This window comes from Astyanax mexicanus, chromosome 10, assembly GCF_023375975.1.
Source record: "Astyanax mexicanus isolate ESR-SI-001 chromosome 10, AstMex3_surface, whole genome shotgun sequence".
NCBI classification, from domain to species: domain Eukaryota; kingdom Metazoa; phylum Chordata; class Actinopteri; order Characiformes; family Acestrorhamphidae; genus Astyanax; species Astyanax mexicanus.
Window position 1 is genome coordinate 12,093,172 of NC_064417.1, and position 20,911 is coordinate 12,114,082.

General features: G+C 38.9%; 1 protein-coding gene across 1 annotated transcript in view; it reads left to right on the forward strand.

Moving 5' to 3' along the window:
* LOC103031696 (anoctamin-1-like) overlaps positions 1-17,452 on the forward strand; it is a 48,862-nt gene extending 31,410 nt beyond the window's left edge. Inside the window, exons 4-8 of the mRNA XM_049484006.1 lie at positions 4,538-4,690; positions 4,913-4,965; positions 12,845-13,029; positions 13,106-13,211; positions 13,424-17,452. Coding sequence (XP_049339963.1) covers positions 4,538-4,690; positions 4,913-4,965; positions 12,845-13,029; positions 13,106-13,211; positions 13,424-13,660 — 734 coding nt within the window. The 3' untranslated portion in view covers positions 13,661-17,452. The remainder of the gene's footprint in view (positions 1-4,537; positions 4,691-4,912; positions 4,966-12,844; positions 13,030-13,105; positions 13,212-13,423) is intronic.
* Positions 17,453-20,911: the final 3,459 nt, after the last annotated feature.

The window sequence follows — 20,911 nt, forward strand, 5'->3', positions numbered from 1 at the left end:
TGGTGAAGTGAGGCAGAATTATGACGATTTGCGTGCTCTAATCAATTCAGTGATTGCCGTGGACAGTGTTGTGCCAGTTCACAGCTTTTCTGAACTAGTTCAAGTTCAGTTCATACATGCTCAAAGTGAACAGTTCACGTTCAAAATTCACAATTTTAATTTTAAGTTCAGTTCATTTTACTTTTTTCGTGAGATATTCAAATAAATAGTTGTTTTCACACTACAAGCTAGAAATCACTATACGTTCTTTGAAACTGCTCATTGTAGACATTTGCTCATGACACTGTGGGTTTCTTACCAGGTGATGAAAATGTTCATAAGGAGAATCGATGTCTGTCTCCGTGCCATCACTTCCACTAGCATTTTTTTTTTCATTGCAGCGCTTTCTCGCACACTTCTCTCTCTCTCTCTGTATCTCTCTCTCTCTCTCTCTCTCGCCCTCTCCGCGTCGTTGCTCCTCTCTCTCTCTCTATCTCTCTCTCGCGCGCGCTCTCCGCGTCCTTGCTCCTCTGTCTCTCTCTATATCTCTCGCGCGCTCTCCGCGTCGTTGCTCCTCTCTCTCTCTATCGCTCTCTCGCGCGCGCTCTTCGCGTCGTTGCTCCCCTCTCTCTCTCTATCTCTCTCTCGCCCTCGCGCTCTCTGCGTCGTTGCGCCGCGCTCTCCGTGTTGTTGCCAGTATGTTATTAACTAGCCAACGTTCATGTACAGGGATGTCTGCCGTTCATGACACATACTGTGAACTAATTCATGTTCACGTTCTTTATTAAAAATGTGTTGCGTTCAGTTCAACGTTCACGAAAAAATTTACGTGTTCAATATACGCGTGCTTTTGTATGGAAGCCCATTCCCGCCACCTAAAAAATAAAAATACTCCAGCAATTTTTTTTTATTATTATTAAGTAAATTGCTATCTCAATATTTTGAGATACTAAGTCAATATTTTGAGATACTAAGTCAATATTTTGAGATACTATCTCAATATTTTGAGATACTAAGTCAATATTTTGAGATACTAAGTCAATATTTTGAGATACCTTAAATGCTGGCTGAATATACATGCGGCCACCTGTAGATAATGACCTGGGAATTAGGCCAAAAGTGAGAGCAATAACGTTTTAATTCGTATTTAATTTTATTTACATTATATTTCACTCAGAGTTAAACTCTGTCCCTCGCATTGTGTTCTCCCCTTTATTCAGAGCGTTTGCACAGCACTTTGCTTACATGCTGTTTTTTACTGTTAAAATGCGACATCTACAGGCGGCCGCATGAATGTTCAGCCAGCATTTAAGGTGGAACGGAAATCTGAATAAGACACTGGCGAATAAGAAGCTAACTTCAGCCTCGTCCAAGATCCGGAGGCTTATTTTGATATTGTGTGATTCCTCTAAAAGTTCCATTATTTCATGATTTGTGAATCCACGTCTGAAGTAGTCCTCAATGATGGTATCCATTTTGCATCTTTGTCTCACCTGCTTCTGTCTCTGTACAGCCTACTAGTATCTCAAAATATTGAGATAGTATCTCAAAATATTGACTTAGTATCTCAAAATATTGAGATAGTATCTCAAAATATTGACTTAGTATCTCAAAATATTGACTTAGTATCTCAAAATATTGAGATAGTATCTCAAAATATTGACTTAGTATCTCAAAATATTGAGATAGTATCTCAAAATATTGACTTAGTATCTCAAAATATTGAGATACTATCTCAAAATATTGAGATAGTATCTCAAAATATTGACTTAGTATCTCAAAATATTGAGATAGTATCTCAAAATATTGACTTAGTATCTCAAAATATTGAGATAGCAGTTTACTTAATAATAATAAAAAAACATTTTGCTGGATTATTTATTTTTTTTTAGGTGGCGGGAATGGGCTTCCATACTTTTGAACTTGGCCGTGGACAGGCCAAGTTCCGATTTAAGGACTTTAAGCTCTTTTTTAGCTGCTCCGGTTTTTGGGGTGCTGTTGCTTTCTCTTTTGGTAAAGCTGTTTGATCCAGCTGTTATATTAATACCATTTTAACGGTCATTCGATTGTTGTTTTTGTCCATTCTTTTGTTTTGTTTATATATACATTTTTTCCTTTGTGTGTGATTTGGTTTGTTTAATTTCATCCCCAAACGCGTTTTTTCGTTTTTTTTATGTTTTTTTTTTCAGTATTACAAGTTTAAGTAATTTTCTTTGGTTGTGTGGAGAATTTCATTTCTTTTTTTTTTTTTTTAATTCGCTAGATTAAATTTTTGTCAACATTTTTATTTCCGTATGTTATTTTTCTAATAATAGTAGTAAATACATAATTGCTTTTTTTTTTACGGGCAAATAACAAAAGTAACGCGATAGTTACTTTTACTGGTAACTAGTTACTTTTATAGTGGAGTAACTCCATTAGTAACTTTTTTGGAGAAGTAATGAGTAACTATAACTAATTACTTTTTCAAAGTAACTTGCCCAGCACTGTTAACAACATAACAGCAGCACCAAAGTCTCTTGTGTGGGAGAAAGGGGAAACTGTCTCTACTCCCTACTAACCTATTTAAAGATATTGGTGTGTGTTTACTATGTGTTTCTCTCACCGTACCTTTATTCAGATCATTAATTAATTAATTAATTAATTAATTAACAGCCTACATTTATTTTTTAGAACTAGAGTATCAACACTTTTTTTAAAGAAGATTTGATCAGTATTTTTGGTGTTAACACACCACCTAGTAATATGTCACAAACTTTATTTACCTTTATTTCAGGGATCTGGTACAACATTCTGAGAGGTGTGGCAAAAATAGCAGTTATAGTGAATGTAAGTATATGTTGTGTTAACAACAGAATAGCAGCACCAAAGTCTCTTTTGTGGGAGAGAGGGTAGACTGCCTCTACTCCCTACTAAACCTAGAGTATTATTCTGGCCCTATTTTTGAGATATGGCACCGTTTCTTTTTTTTTCTGCCACTGAAGCAGGTTGACTTAAAAGCAACTGCTCAAATGTCTTTGCCAAACTTGGTTGTCCTGGATGCCAGACTTGTATGACATAGGTCCAGTGTTTTGGAGAACAACTTCAGGAACCTATTTCTCTTTTGTGCAGTGGTTGACGTGTGTTTTGGTAGGTGTGGGCCTCAGCAAATCAAGTTGTGTGAAGCTGTTGTTTCATGAGGAGACATGCAGGAGTTCCAGGGGATGTGTGAGGGGTGTTGCGATACTTCAGTAGAAATGTACTTAAGAGGAGATTCATGCTTTGACGTTTTCAGTGCGTATTTTATGGTCGGGATCATTCTCTCAGCTAGCCAGTTCGTGGATGGATGGTAAGGACTAGACAGGATGTGTTTGATGTCATTATTCTGTAGAAACTCCTCCATCTCTCTACACAAGAATGATGGGCCATTAAATGTAACAATCTGCTCTGGTAGCCCAGACCACTTAGTATGTGGTCCATGGCCTATTGAAATAGTGCTTGTGCCGAAGTAATACAAATCGGTAACCTGAGGTATCTGAACAATCCTATATGAATGGTGAGATACTTCTGAGAGCTTTCTTCCACATGCAATGACAGAGATACATGTAGTTAAATTTCTTGCCACCAGCCAGCCAGGTAATTAGATCTTTAATTACCAGCATTTCAGTGTTCAGTTACAAGCACTAGATGAACAATAACCATAAAATCTCCACACAAGCGAACTGAACCATCTTGTTAAGGACTGAACCCAGGGGTGGCCCAGTCACTGTGGGAGATGGGTACAAACACGGCTTCTTCCAAATGGTCAATATTAGAATCTACCTTTGGCTTGAAATCATATGGAACACTTAATGCTTCAAGAAACCTTGGCTGATGATCTGGATTTACCTGGAGCCTTACCTTGATAACTTTCATGCTCCGCCATTCTTCTCTGAACACAGAGCCTCTTTAGCGCTGTTGTCAAGCTAGATTCTGCAGCTGATATTGATTTTAACCAGTCTAATCACAGTTTCTGCAGCCATGGTCTCCCTAAAAGTGCTATATTGTCCCCTTTGACCACATAGAGCAACAGACTGGCTTCCTGTCCATTTAGCTCTACTTGAACTTGTGCTTTGCCAAGAGCATTCTAACTGGCCTTCCTTCATGCTTAGTTGATAAATGAGATTACTGTGTGGGTGGAGCTTTGCAGGTTGGTTTGATCCAGCACAAAAAGAGAGAGTAGGACAGAAAGGTTCACACAGTGTGATAGTAATATGGCAGAATGTCCATTAAAAGAAAATATAAAACACATATATAAAATACATATTTGAATAAAATAATTTAATTCTTTAGCTAAACAGTCAAAATATACATATTTTTTTGGGCTTGAGCATAGAGGGTTGAAAAAAGTATGGGGCTGTCTTCATGAAAGTTTTTTTGCAAGGTAGGATGTCTGTTATTGTTATAATAATAATAATAATAATAATAATAATAATAATAATAATTATTATTATTATTATTATTATTATTAATATTATTTTTATTTGGTGTACACCGCCATTTGTCTGAAGTTGTGTGTGTCTAACATTTGTGACTGCAGTTATCCAGTTTGGCTTTGTGACGCTGTTTGTGGCCTCATTTCCACTGGCGCCACTGTTTGCCCTCCTTAACAACATCATTGAGATCCGCTTGGATGGCAAGAAGTTTGTGACGGAACTCAGGAGGCCGGTCGCGGCTCGGGCCAAAGATATTGGTGTGTGTTTAGTATGTGTTTCTCTCACCCTACCTTTATTCAGATTACAACTCGAAATTAACAGCCTACATTTTTTTAGAACTAGAGTATCAACACTTTTTTGAAGAAGATTTGATCAGTCATTTTTGGTGTTAACACATCACCTAGTAATATGTCACAAACAGATCCTGTATAGATTATTAAAATTCAACCTTTTAAAAACTTAATTTACCTTCATTTCAGGGATCTGGTACAACATCCTGAGAGGTGTGGCAAAAATAGCAGTTATAGTGAATGTAAGTATATGTTGTGTTTCTAAAATCTAGTGTGTTCATTACAAACTCTTATTATGAACCCCCTATGCTCTGTGTAGGGTTGTTTTCAGGCTGAGATATAACATTGGGGGAGAATAGCCAGGAGCTACTAGCAGTTCTGCAGAGCTTAAATGACAAACTCTGGTGTAAAATTGACTTAAGGTATAGTAAAACATGATCAAGTGTACTGACCTTTATTGAACAGCCCACCTCTGCAGCTTTTCAAGATCCAGTAATTTTATGCTTTTTGCCCAGCACTCTGTACAATGGCCAATTCAGGCCATATTTTGCTGCTGATAAATAACTTTTTACACCGTTATCCAGGCTCAAAGTAGCTCCACACTTCATTGGTAGAATCTAGAGAGCTCTGAGTATTTTTAAACAAGGCATTAATAACTGCACAAGAAGCTTATTTAAAACCACTGTTTACATCCCATAGTGCAGGTAAATCTCTGGGCACCGCCATCACTGTACTGATCGTATAATAGACATAAACTCACAGACGTCGCATACCCTGCCTTCTGGTGTATTAGCTGGCCACTACAACCATGCGCCCCCAGTGCATTAATTTGTACTGAGTAAGGTGTATTATACACCTGTAATAATCACAAGTCTACCAATTTATTTTGTTACAAATATGTGCTTTCATGCTAAAATACTTTGTATTATGCACTTTAATAAAGACAGACATATGGTATGACATAATAAGTGTATAAATTAATTCATTTTATATAAATATATGTACACACACACACACTCACATATACGCATATATATATATATATATATATAATAACTGAAAACATGTTTTATATTCTAGTTTCTTCCAAAATAGCCACCCTTTGCTCTGATTACTGCTTTGCACACTTTTGACATTCCCTAAATGAGCTTTCAGGTGGTCACCTGAAATGGTTTTCCAACAGTCTTGAAGGAGTTCCCAGGGGTGTTTAGCACTTGTTGCCCCTTTGCCTTCACTCTGTGCTCCAGCTCACCCCAAACCATCTCGATTGGGTTCAGGTCCGGTGACTGTGGAGGCCAGGTGATCTGCTGCAGCACTCCATCACTCCCCTTCTTGGTCAAATAGCCCTTACACAGCCTGGAGGTTAGAGCTTAGATTTTCTGCCCGAACCCGACCTGACCCGAGGACAGTATGGGCTTAAGAAAAGAGTCCGAGGTGTAGGCATCTGTTTTTTTTTATAATATGTTTATTTTATATAAAGCTCTGGTGTGATAATTACAATGTTGCTAAGTAACCAATTATTCTTTTTTACGAAAACGAACGAAATAACGAAAACTGAAAGTGAAAATACATTTTTGTTAACTGAATCTAATAAAAATGATAATTAAAAGAAAAAAACCTAACTAACTGGAACTGTATTGTGTGTTTATAAAACTAACTAAAACAAACTGAAATTATTGATAGAATACCCTCATTTTTCGTGTTTCGTGCTGTTTTCACTCCCGGAGTTGTACAGCGGGCGGTGTTGTGCCGATTCTGTTTGTGAAGCGAAGTCGGATTCGGCACAGCAGCGGCAGCATTGCATTAAATTAAAACATACTGAACTGTAGGAGAGAAAATAAAAACAAAATAAAATGAAACTATAATGAAAAATGAAAAATGTTATAATCATGTAGATCTGGGAGCACGTGAACGCCTCCGCGTTTGACTTGCAGCACTTTGTGTAGCTGTACTTAAAATAATTTTAATTAAATAATAGTTTTATTCTATGTTACAGTGTTAATTAACATAATTCTGATCATATTTCGCTCATTCAAACAGCCCGAAAACAGCCAGTTTATGGGGCGGGTCGGACTCGGGCTCATAATGATAGTTTATGGTTCGGGTTGGGTCAGGCTCGGGCAGAATGTTCACGGGCTCGGGCTGGGTCAGGTCAGATTTTTTGGGCCCGATCTAAGCTCTACTGGAGGTGTGTTTGGGGTCATTGTCCTGTTGAAAAATAAATGATCGTCCAACCAAACGCAAACCAGATGGGATGGCATGTTGCTGCAGGATGCTGTGGTAGCCATGCTGGTTCAGCGTGCCTTCAATTTTTAATAAATCCCCAACAGTGTCACCAGCTAAACATCCCTATACCATCACAGCTCCTCCACCATGCTTCACAGTGGAAACCAGGCATGTGGAATCCATCCGTTCACCTTTTCTGCGTCTCACAAAGACACGGCGGTTGGAACCAAACTGTTAAGAATTTTAACAGTTGTCCAATAGGACTGTTGGCTGTGTAGTAACCTGACTTCTGCACAACACAACTGATGGTCCCAACCCCATTGATAAAGCAAGAAATTCTACTAAATAACCCTGATAAGGCACACCTAAAAACCATTTCAGGTGACTACCTCTTGGTACAGTTAAAAAGCTCCGCGCGACAGGAGGTGAGCTCTGCAGTACAGTTAAAAAGCTCCGCGCGACAGGAGGTGAGCTCCGCAGTACAGTTAAAAAGCTCCGCGCGACAGGAGGTGAGCTCCGCAGTACAGTTAAAAAGCTCAGCGCGACAGTAGGTGAGCTACGCAGTACAGTTAAAAAGCTCCTCGTGACAGGAGGTGAGCTCCGCAGTACAGTTAAAAAGCTCAGCGCGACAGTAGGTGAGCTACACAGTACAGTTAAAAAGCTCCGCGCGACAGGAGGTGAGCGCCGCAGTACAGTTAAAAAGCTCCGCGCGACAGGAGGTGAGCTCCGCAGTACAGTTAAAAAGCTCCGCGCAACAGGAGGTGAGCGCCGCAGTACAGTTAAAAAGCTCCGCGCGACAGTAGGTGAGCTACACAGTACAGTTAAAAAGCTCCGCGCGACAGGAGGTGAGCGCCGCAGTACAGTTAAAAAGCTCCGCGCGACAGGAGGTGAGCTCCGCAGTACAGTTAAAAAGCTCCGCGCAACAGGAGGTGAGCGCCGCAGTACAGTTAAAAAGCTCCGCGCGACAGGAGGTGAGCGCCGCAGTACAGTTAAAAAGCTCCGCGCGACAGGAGGTGAGCGCCGCAGTACAGTTAAAAAGCTCCTCGTGACAGGAGGTGAGCTCCGCAGTACAGTTAAAAAGCTCCGCGCGACAGGAGGTGAGCTCCGCAGTACAGTTAAAAAGCTCCGCGCGACAGTAGGTGAGCTACACAGTACAGTTAAAAAGCTCCGCGCGACAGGAGGTGAGCGCCGCAGTACAGTTAAAAAGCTCCGCGCGACAGGAGGTGAGCTCCGCAGTACAGTTAAAAAGCTCCGCGCAACAGGAGGTGAGCGCCGCAGTACAGTTAAAAAGCTCCGCGCGACAGGAGGTGAGCTACACAGTACAGTTAAAAAGCTCCGCGCGACAGGAGGTGAGCGCCGCAGTACAGTTAAAAAGCTCCGCGCGACAGTAGGTGAGCTACACAGTACAGTTAAAAAGCTCCGCGCAACAGGAGGTGAGCTCCGCAGTACAGTTAAAAAGCTCCGTGCGACAGTAGGTGAGCTACACGAGCTCCGCTTGTTAGTGCTCTTAATGTCCCAAAGATTCACAGCCCTAGTAAATACTGTAAGTAATTCGTACACGTGACTGTTTCATAGGCAGGTGTACTAATCCCTTAGCTCTGTACTGTATTTAAAAAAAATGTTCTTGCAATCAGCTGCCGGTGCTTAGAGGGAGCAAAATTGGCTCTGCTCCCTCTGGGGTGGTAGATGGCGCTCTCTCCCCATCAGACTTAAGGTGGCGCTGGGCGGCACGAGGCGTCTGTGAGCGGATGAATCGGAACCGAGCCGCTGTGCTTTCCTCCGAGCGCGCTAGCTGCTCAGGCAGTGATTCATCAGCAGCAACTCGAAAGAAGGGGTGACTGACTTGACACGTGTCGGAGGAGGCATGTGCTCGTCCGCATCCTCCAAGGGTCATGGGCGTCACCGGTGATGGGGACGCACAAAGGGGTGGGACAATTGGATATCCAAAATTGGTAGAAAATGGTGAAAAATCAGAAAAAAAATAATAAAAAAATAAATAAATAAAAAAAATGTTCTGTCTCGGTTTGCACTTCAAGCATAGTCTAAATATGACTGGTTATGGTTATGCATAGTTAAATTACAAGATATTTAGGAGTAAAAAAACATAGGCTTAATATGACTGGTTGTGGTTTGCACTTATTGTTTGCACTATATAAGACCCAGAAAAGTTTTACTTTTATTTTTTATTCTTATTTCTATTTCTTATAGAATCAATGTGTGAGAGAAACCAGTCTTTTAAGTTTGCGTTGAATGATTTTGTCAAATAAAACTCGTCACAGCATCCTGTATCAATACCACATCTGCCGTTTGTAACAAAAGAGTTACAAGAGGTAGAGTTGTCAGGGGCAAAATATGCCCTGAGTGGCCTGTTGTACAAAGTGCTGGGCAAAAAGCACAAAATTACTGTATCTCGGAAAGCTATGGGAGAGCAGAGGTGGGCTATTCAACAAAGGATAGGAATTTGTATACGTTTTTTTTATATGACTCTTTTTTTGAGTTTTAACACCCCTGCTATAGACACCAGATACTGTATACTGTTGATCAGATCACAGAAATTAGATAAGCTGGAAACTAAGCCTTCTCTAATCTCAATCCAATCAATTTTTTTTTATTATTGTTAGTAGTAATAGTAGTAGCCAGGCCCAGAGCGGCTAACTGGGAGATTCGGGAGGATTCCTGATGGGCCGGCTCATGTCAATCTTGAGTTTGGGCCGGTTGGACGGAAAAAAATATTTTGACACTTATCTGTCACGTATCTAATCTTATTCTTGCATTCATTTCCATTCAACTACGTATTCATTCTCTATTCATGTGACAGCACAGCCCCTACTTCACAGTAGATTAGATGGGTTTAACTATCTGAGGGAATTCTCCCCTCCCAAATGTTTCGCCTACGAGTGGTCTTTTCTGGAGCGATAAAAGTAAATACAGCAACAGACTAGCATGAAGCGTCACTCGGCTGTGATGGAGGGTAAAAATACTTTCCATAATTTCCATATTTGCGTTTTTTTGTACATATTATATGTGATCCAATGGGCTAAACAACCGGATTACGAAACAGTAAACCTTTTTACTGTAGGATGTACGGTTCCTGAATTATAGCCGAAAGAGTGCTTATACTTTTTAGCGCAGCTTTAAAAACAGGCTCTTTGATCAGCGGGGTCACTTTAGGACACACGCTTACACGCCCAGCCCCCACCCCACGCTCACCTTAGACTCCTGTCTTAAACACCACTCCACAAACCAGCAGATCCACCAAACCAGTCTCCAGTAATCCTCATTTATCTCCCAATAATGCTTGAAGAAATTTGAGCCATAAAAAAAAGAATGTCTATTTTAATCCACTGTATCACAACTTTCCTTTAAGCTACCCGTATAGTTCATATGGACGGAAAGCTTAAAGTCTCCTCTGATCAAATATGTGTCGGCCGACTCTGACAGCCAATCAGGTGGCGAGTTCTGCAGGGGGAGATGGCATTTGGGGTTTGTTACCCGACACTCAGAGAGAGCAGAGCTGTCTGCTGGAGGGAAGGAGGGGCCTTTTAAAAAAACACTGCACAATATCTCTTCTTTAGGAGTAGAATATACAAAAACACCTTATTTACTGCAAAATAAGTTATAAAATTAGTAGTTTTTATTCTTATAAAGTTTCCAGTCCTTTGGAGAAAGAAAGTACCATTCCAAGTTTAAATCTCTATAATATCTAACCAGTGATAGAGAGCAGTTCATAATTTTATATAGTGATTTTAAACACTTTAAAGCAAAATATAGAGCTGCAAAACCACTTCATCCATATAAATATTTCAATTTATGGATCAGAAAATAAAAAAAAATAAATAGAAAATCTGAACAGTGCCTAAAAAATGTCCTGTTTTTTACCATATTTTGAACATGTTCAATTAAATCATTTTAAGTATTTTCAATTAATTTTGTAAAGGCTTCTAAGTAATAATAATTCATAAAATTAAAATTGTTTACCTTTTAAATCTTTATCTGATTTAAATTTGAATGAAACATGTTTAAGTGAAGGGTGTTCTGTTAACTTACAAACATATACTTGATCTTATACACAATAAAAAGTCTTTGGTAAGAGGTAGCTGCTGTTTGATTTATTCAAATTCCTGCTAAATGGAAAAAGTGGGCCGGATTTGGGCATGAAACTCCCGGGCTGAAAAAGGGGCCCACTCTGGCCCTGGTAGTAGCATTAGTAGTAGTAGTAGAATATATATATATTCAGCTAAAATGGAACAACATATGGTTACATTAGCATTGGATTTATTTTTATTTGTCTCGTGTTTGTTGAACATGTTACAATGGTCCATAAGAACAGTAAATATATTTTCTAAATAGTTTAAATAATGTAGTTTTGTTTTACACCATAATGTAAAGACACTTAGGTCTATTAAATGACTACTTTAAATTTCATTTTCTGGCTTCCATTAATTGAAAAACGTTGGGGAGTAATGTTGGGGAATGTCAGTGTTTTGCAAACGACATGAAATCAATTGATATTTCTTGAAAACTGAAAAGAGATAACTGAATTGTGAAAATATATGTGAGTGACAGACAGTGGCGTGCAGTGAATATAGTGGGTACCCCTTCTGCAACCACCCACCCTGACCCCCCACATATCCCCCGCCCGACCGACACATTGATAAATACTACAATAACTACATATTCTCTGTCTTGACTGAGTAATATGAACTTAAAACACATTAACAGCCCAAAAATACAGCTACAAACCACGAAAGTATATAATAGACCCAACAATCAATGCTTAATGTTCCTACAAGTACAGGCGTTCAACAAAGATCACATTTGTATGCCTAAAGGACGCCAGAGCAGCCAAAACATTAGGTACACATAAAACTCACCTGTCAGGCAGCCTTTTACTTAGTTCCACGTTTAGTTTCAGGGCAGCCTTTAAAAATGCTTTTTAATATAATATGACACAATATCTGTCTTATTCACACGATAGTTAGCTAAATATTTAATTAATCCAGCATGCACGTTTTACGAGTAATCAATGCATGTAGCGTAACCCCTTCATCCGAGCACAGAGAAGGGGTTAGACAGCCATGACACCGCCCCCGCTGTGAAAACCATGAATCTGGTTAGACTTGCTTTGACTTTGCTAATAGATTCATTACTACACCCTTCTCAAAATCAGGAGAAGGGGCAGCAGACACGTGAGCAGAAGCCATTTTAAAAAGCTTTGATTGGTCAGTATCGCTGTCAGTCAGATAAGAGTCCTGTAGCAACTGAAAAACTAATGCTTTGAATTAGTTGCTGTTTTTATATTTTAGTTAATTTCTAAAATAAATGCTTACACTTACAATAATTATATTATATACTTCCTAATAAAAAAATGATGTAATTATTTACATGCACTTTTGTCACCCCTTCTCTGGAGGGTTAGAAGGGCCTCACTGCACACCACTGATGACAGACAAATACAATCAGATAAAGGCTGCTTTAGAAAAGTTTTTGACAGACAAATTCATTGTATTAAAAGGACAACAATAAAACTCTACTGTCTAGCAGCAAACAGGTATTTGCAGCTGCTGGTGTATCTGGATTTTTAAGAATATCTCAATCTTGCGTTTTGCTGACCCCTAACCAAACCTTACATAGAGAAGTGTTTGAAAATCAGCTATTTCTGGCAAACAGCTGACAGCGTTGACAACACTAATGCAGACATTCCATAGTAACTCTGCAGTACTTAAATATCCTAATTTTTAGGACTAATACATTTAATCAAAGTGTAAAATATGGAATCATAATGTAATAAAATAATATTAAATACAATGATGTGTATATGCAAGTTAGTGTATAAGTTTAATGCAAGTATGATCTAAGTGTAATGTAAATGTCTTTGTGATCTCTGAATAACAGGCCTTTGTCATCTCCTTCACCTCGGATTTTGTCCCCAGGCTGGTTTATCAGTACATGTATAGTTCTGACGGTTCTATGCATGGCTTCGTAAACCACACTCTATCCTACTTTAATGTCAGCCATTTCCAGAATGGAACAGCCCCCATGGAGCCGGATCACCTTGGCTTTCATGTGGACATGTGCAGGTAAATTGTCTCTCTCTTTACTCATGAGTCTGTGATATTTTCATTGGGTTCTGAGCTTGGATTTGTTGTTCTGCAGATATAAGGACTACAGAGAACCCCCATGGTCTCCAATGGCGTACACAGTGTCTAAAGAGTTCTGGTCAGTTCTGGCTGCTAGACTGGCCTTTGTCATCGTCTTTCAGGTGACACACACACACATTCTTACCCCATCTCATCGCAGCACATACACTATCACCCCATTAAACACACACACACACGCTAACCCGAGCATCTTACCCCAATCTTACCCCAGCATATAGACACATGCTCACAATATGTACACACATAAAATATGTTCACCGCCAAAACATCTCTCTCTCTTTCTTCATGTCTGTGTCCCTCACTGTCTGTGCAGAATATAGTGATGTTAATGAGTGATGTTGTGGACTGGCTTATTCCTGACATCCCAAAAGACATCAGCCTGCAGATCCACAAAGAGAAAATCCTGATGGTGGATCTCTTCATGAAGGAGGAACAGGGGAAGTTGCATGACCTCGATAACATGGTGGCTGGTGGAGAGAAAAACAACTTTGCCCACGGTCCACAGCTCCACCCACGAGCCATCTCACATACACAGAGCAACAGCTTTTAGTATATAGCAAGTGTGTGTGTGTGTGTGTGTTTGTAATAACATTCCTCTGACTCACAGCCATGCCTGAAGACTGAGAGCAGGGCTTAGGACCAGACTCACAACTTAACTGAGTGCTGTTTTCCTCCCACAGTCCAAAAACATGGAGATCGAATGAATTAGTTACTTAGTTATAAATTGCCCTGGTGTGTCAAAATAAGAGTGTATGCCACCTGCCCCATAAAATACAGAATCGTCTTTTATTTGGCAATCAAACATTGGTTCCATATGGGACGCAGTTTGTTCCATATTTCCATAAATATCTAATCCGCATGTCTGTTACACACAGATCAGCATTAAAGGTCACCTTCCGCGAAAATCCGATTTTTCTTGTTTTTTTGTGGAATACAGTAGGTCTCTCCGAGTTGAATGTGTACACCTGCACATTAAACTGTTTTGCAGCCCCCATTGTCTGCAGGAGCTAAGCAAAGAAATCCCCCCTCCCCCCCTCCGAAAAACGGGTGAATTTTGAATTATCTTTCTGCCTACGTAGGCAGAAACTCACAGACCAGCCCACCTTGGCTCGAGAAACTCCCAGAGGTGGAGCTGAAGCGACGCAACATCACCGCTCATCAGTTAGGAGGTGGGAGGCAGTGAGCGGCAGAGCGGTGGAGGGGCGTCGCAGTGCTCCTAGCCAATCAGAGGAGAGATATTTGCATGCTGTTTGCATGTATGAATATTCATGAGCAAAGCTGGAATCCGGTCATTTAGGACACACCCCTAAAACAGTCCATTAAAAAAGAGCTATACAGAGACACCTGAGCACTTTTTTTTTACAAAAACGGCTCACATGTCATTCATTCATACTAGAGACCACAACTAGACATTTTAAAATGAAAGAAAAAACGACGGAAGGTGACCTTTAAATCTCTCCTACCTTCGCTCCGCTCCTCTGTGTGCTGCTTCACCGGTTACCTACAGACTCCACCCCCCCCACACACCGGCGGTACTATATATATATATAGGTGTTGGGCCAGTGGTGGACATGGCTCAGATGGACATCCCTTATTTTAAATTCTGAAAGGTGGCAACCTTACCTCCAGGTAAACGGTGGTGAGAAATTGTAACTTCTTACCAGTGTGTGTTGTGCTAACTGTCCCTCGCTGGCTCTTGCTGTGTATCTCTTGCTCTCTCTCATTAGCAGTGTCTCTCTCTCTCTCTCCAGCTCATTTGCGCATTCTCTCTCTCTCTCTCTGCTCACTCTTGCCTAAAATATTATAAAAACAGTAAAAAAGTATTTAGTCTGTCAGACCTATACCACATTACACTTTTATTACTGCCACCTCACAATATTACAATTTTTTTAAGTGACCACTAATATAAATATTATTTAATTTTGCCAATTTAATTCGTTTTAAAGAACTCTTTAAAACGAAATGCATCCAGCAGTATGCTTAGGAAAAATATTTGTGGGTTAAGCAGTTAAAGTAAGGCTGTTACTATGTCGGCCATACTTTAAACATGCCATTCAAGTTTTATCATGATTGGAGAATTTTACTGAAATATGATTGGCTGATGGTGTTCAGAAATAAAGTAAATATATTACAACGTTTCAGCTTGATCTGATGCATGGTTGCTAAGAAACAGTAATTTGGCACTTTTGACATCAAACTTTATAGCCCTTCTCAGAGTCATACCCTGAATAAGCTGTTGAAGAAAATTTGATCCAGGATTTATTTGCATATGATATATGCCATATATTTGTTTTACATTCTTTTTAAATAATAATAATTTAAATAATTATTTACCTGCAATTTCTCCTCTGTACAAATAGAATAAAGGGGTGAGGAAACGGGCTAAGAATCCAGGGTGAGTTTGGGAAATAAAAACTATTAAACAATGATGAAAAAAACAATGCAATTAATAACACTAGTATTCACAAATTTGTGATACTGTACTGAACATGACTGCTCAATTATTATGTCAAAGTAGATAGATGCATAAAAAACAGTTGCTCTGTTACAGCATTAACAACACATCATATAAGGCACAGTCATTATAAAGAGGAGAGAAAAGGGAAGGGGTGGATACATATGCACACAGATACGTATAGATACACAATTTACTCGCGTTACCTCACACACACCTTGGATAATTATGGATTAGGCTCCTGGTTCAGTTTAAGGATTGACTGGAGCACAAAAGATCACTTCAGTGTACTCTTACTAAACCGTGGAACACTGTATCGTCGTCAAGATGGGAAGTACATATTTGCTGTTCAGAACATGATTAACATCAGAAAGAATATTTTTAGCAATATTTTGGCTAACATTGTGTTATAAGCAGTCTCATACAGACCCTCTAGATCAGAGGTCATCAATAGGCGGACTGCGGTCCGGGTGCGGATCCAGACCTAGACATTGTCCAATGCGGACCCAAACAGATTAACTACTGAGAAGGATTTAAAATTTGGACAGTGTTCATTTAAAGTGGCGGAGCTTTATGGTATACGTGCTTTGCAGCGCAGTAAACTCACAGACCAATCATGTGTACTGTAAGATCACCAAATGCTCTCCTTTGCCAATCAGATGCGGTAGCACGCAGCACACACAGGCGAACCAGGCAGTAAAAAGAGACAATAGTGCAAAATATTCCACTTTACTTCACCTGCTCAGAACTCCTCAGCAAGAAAAAAAAACTCCCGCACTCGCAGGCGCCCTCTCTCTACTCCCAAAACAACCCTATCTCAAAACTAAGGCAGCCCACAGGGGACAAAAAGCATAGGCAACTCCCCCTATCAGTTTTTCCCACAACATAATAAAGTCTGCTACAGGATTGATATTAAATTAAATAAAACTGTTTCTAAACAAAACTGATATTCTGGCCAGGTTCAGCAAACATTTCTCCATATATTGTATGATTTGTCATTCATGTTATTATTATGACAGGCAGGCACAAATCTAATATAAATAAAATCAAATAGAATAAATATAGCATTTTGAAACAAAGTTGACATACAGATTCACATTAATAGACTCAATAAGTTAAATTATTGAGGGTGTTTCCATTAATTGTATGATAAGTTGATAATGTAATTATTGTGACAGGCCTATTTAAAACAATAAAAATTGTTGATATATACTTAATAGTATTTGTAATAGTATTTGACAGAACTGACACTGACAGAGGCTTCTTAAGTATACAGGTTATAATACTGAATCATAACACAAGTTAAAAATGACGACAGTCCGGACCTTGTCCTGATAAAATTTTCTCTAACTGGACCGAACTGAATTCTAATTCTGACCCACAATTTTTGAAGAGACTTTGATCGTGTTTCAGTCCAGACTTCACAAATTAATACTGTACCACACAGCATTACAGTACTCAGAATAACAGCAGTATAGAACAGTAGGAGTATCTGCTAAGTAGCTCCAAAAGATCAAAGACGGCAGAGAAAATAAATTCCCTGTTTATTTTTAATAGCTGTAGTCCACGTGCTGTTTCCATGATAAGGTGGCATCAGTCATTACACCAAGATATTTATATGGCTGCACCTGTTAACTATAAATTTGGGGTTTATAGTTAATTATTTTATACTAAACATGATTTCTTCTGTTCTTTGTGTTTATTTCCAGAGCATTGTTTTTGCTCTATATAACCATTTTGTTAACCCCTTGTTGGTGTATGGGAGGTAAATCCTCACAAAAATAAAACTGAAATGAAAACACAAATGAAAATGCAAATACCGTTTTGAAATTTCTTTTTCCAAACAGGTGTGAAAATATTATTACAAAATTAAAAACAAAATTAAATAATTTCATTTGCAATTAAAATTTTCACTAAAGCACAGGTCATATGTGAGAAAAATAAAATTTTAATAAAAAGGCTTTTTCCATTTCATTTTCATTACCATCAAATCTAAAATTCATTACAGTCAAATCTAAAATTAAAAAGCTAATTATGAAAAGAAAAATAAAAGCTTCACTTTGGTCGTGCTTTTTATTTTATGAACTGCATAATAAATGTCGAAAAGAAAACCAAAATGAAATTATAACATTTTTATATATTAGTCCTTACAATGGGCTGCATGTCTGACAGAATTAAAATGAAAACACAAAATGGAAAATCAATAGTAAAGTGACAGCTTGTAATTCAGTGTTTGGTGAGGAGGGCGCTTTAAGTGCCAAAATTAAAATGCAAACGCAAAGGAAGATTAGCGCTCTCTGCTGGTGATTTACTTTTCTGTTTCCACTTTGCTTTTTAATTTTTCACTTATAATTATTTTCAACCTCACCAGCATGCAAATACATGTAAATTAACAGTAGGCGGGGCTACAACTACTGATCCTCCCGCAAGCAAGAGCAAAAGATAAACCCTGTCAGCACAGCCCCTACTTCGCAGTAGATTAGATGGGTTCAACCATCTGAGGGAATTCTCCCCTCCCAAATGTTTGAGTTGGTTGCACCCACGAGTGGTCTTTTCTGGAGCGATAAAACTAAATACAGCAACAGAATAGCACGAAGCGCCAGTCGACTGTGATGGAGGGTAAAAAGAGGCCAGGTGGAGCCGAAAAACCCAGATAAAAAAAAAAAGAAAGTATATGGAAGAAGAAGCTGCCAAATGTGCAAAATTAACAAACTTGTTTGTTCCGGCGGGACAGAAATATGTCATAATTAATATCTGGCTGTGTTTATGAATAATTATAGACACCTAATATGGCATTTTAAAGCTTAGAATCTCTGCTTTTCAGTTATCTAGTCTATTTAGCTGTATATCCTGTCAGAAAATAAACATTTAGGGCAAAATATGCCTTGTTTATTAAAATTATTATTCATAATTTCCATATTTGCGTTTTTTGTACATATTATATGTGATCCAATGCGGACATGTCATACATAAGTCGAACCACTGGATTACGAAACAGTAAACCTTTTTACTGTAGGATGTACGGTTCCTGAATTATAGCCGAAAGAGTGCTTATAATTTTTAGCGCAGCTTTAAAAACAGGCTCTTTGATCAGCGGGGTCACTTTAGGACACACGCTTACACGCCCAGCCCCCACCCCACGCTCACCTTAGACTCCTGTCTTAAACACCACTCCACAAACCAGCAGATCCACCAAACCAGTCTCCAGTAATCCTCATTTATCTCCCAATAATGCTTGAAGAAATTTGAGCCATAAAAAAAAGAATGTCTATTTTAATCCACTGTATCACAACTTTCCTTTAAGCTACCCGTATAGTTCATATGGACGGAAAGCTTAAAGTCTCCTCTGATCAAATATGTGTCGGCCGACTCTGACAGCCAATCAGGTGGCGAGTTCTGCAGGGGGAGATGGCATTTGGGGTTTGTTACCCGACACTCAGAGAGAGCAGAGCTGTCTGCTGGAGGGAAGGAGGGGCCTTTTAAAAAAACACTGCACAATATCTCTTCTTTAGGAGTAGAATATACAAAAACACCTTATTTACTGCAAAATAAGTTATAAAATTAGTAGTTTTTATTCTTATAAAGTTTCCAGTCCTTTGGAGAAAGAAAGTACCATTCCAAGTTTAAATCTCTATAATATCTAACCAGTGATAGAGAGCAGTTCATAATTTTATATAGTGATTTTAAACACTTTAAAGCAAAATATAGAGCTGCAAAACCACTTCATCCATATAAATATTTCAATTTATGGATCAGAAAATAAAAATATTTAAATAGAAAATCTGAAAAGTACCTAGGAAAATCCTGTTTTTTACCATATTTTGAACATGTTCAATTAAATCATTTTAAGTGTTTTCAATTAATTTTGTAAAGGCTTACAAGTAATATTATTTCATAAAACTCCCGGGCTGAAAATGGGGCCCACTCCGGCCCTGCTGGTCAGTATGTGTTATATCGGGGATGAAAACAAGGCTGATTGCAAAATACTTTGCCATTTTTATCAGACTGATGATTTCACTGAGCACTCGCTGACCCATTAGTTCAATGAATTCTGTACATGTCATGGCTGAGAGGTATGAAAGAGTTCCCCTGCCAGCATTGCCATACTTTTGTAAGTGTGCCTTCAAAAAGGGATCAAACTGTTCGCTGTCTTTTTAGTTCAGAATCAATTGAACCGCTATCAAAGGATGGCATAACATATGCAACCGTTGCCTTTCTATGGCTCACGGAATTTTCATGCTCACCCAAGCGTGTGGAGGCATTTTTCTAGTGTTTCCACTGTAGCCTACTGTAAATGCAGAAACACTGCCTTCAAACAATTTACAAGCAAAACAAAACACAGTACCTTTAAGTGGAGAATATACCATCCACTCTCTTGATACATACTCGCCATCTGCGAGTTTTCTTTTGAATAGAGCTTTATAGAAGTTCCTTTTCTGGTGTCTGTGTTATCTCTCTGACTGTGCAACATTTGCATCTTTGTTCTGGCGGAGTTCCGGGCCTATTTAAGTCCAATGCACCCTTATCTGTTCATCAATTTTAGTCCAGTGTGCTGGGCCCGAGCTGTAGGAAGGGTGCAACACGGCTACTACCAATGGCTTCTGCACCGGCTCTTTTGTTAGCATCGCTAAATTTGAGGTTGAAGAGGTTGGTGGTGGTGGTGGTGGTGAAGTTTCAGGTGGCGGTTCAGTCCATATATAATTTTTTGCTTGGTTTGAATCAGCAGCAGGACCTGGTTCTATATAATCACACAGTGCATTCTGAAATAAGGGATAGCTTCAGCTAACACCTCTAACATTTTCTGTTGTACTGAAAAAAAAAACTTCAGCAGCATGAGCTAGCGTTGGGTCAGACTCGGCACGAGTGAATGGGGATCCTGTTGTAAAATACCTGGTCAACTTGGGGATCTTTTTAAGCAGTTCCTGTTCATGTTGTTCCTTAAGTTGACTTGCTTTTCTTTTTTGAGCGCCACTACTGTACTTTTTATCACACCAGCCAGGGGGGATCGAAGGGTTTGTTCAACCCCCCCAACCCCCCTGTTGCTCCTAAGGCCATAGATAAAATACAGTATACACTGTAAACCCGGACAAGTTGATTGAACTTAAAGAGTTTGAGGCAAGTGATTGCCTTAATTTTTTTAAGTAATGCATACTACAGAAAATCAATTTATTTAAGTAAGTTCAACTTAAATGCCTAATGAACTGAAAGTAACCTTTTGAATTGAATAAACTAAAATCTAAATAATAATACTTAAAATATGCTGTAGTGTAACCTTTTCTAACTAATTATTTCAACTGAACATTTTAAGTTTTTCCTTAAGATTTCTTCCAACAACCCTGTTAAACT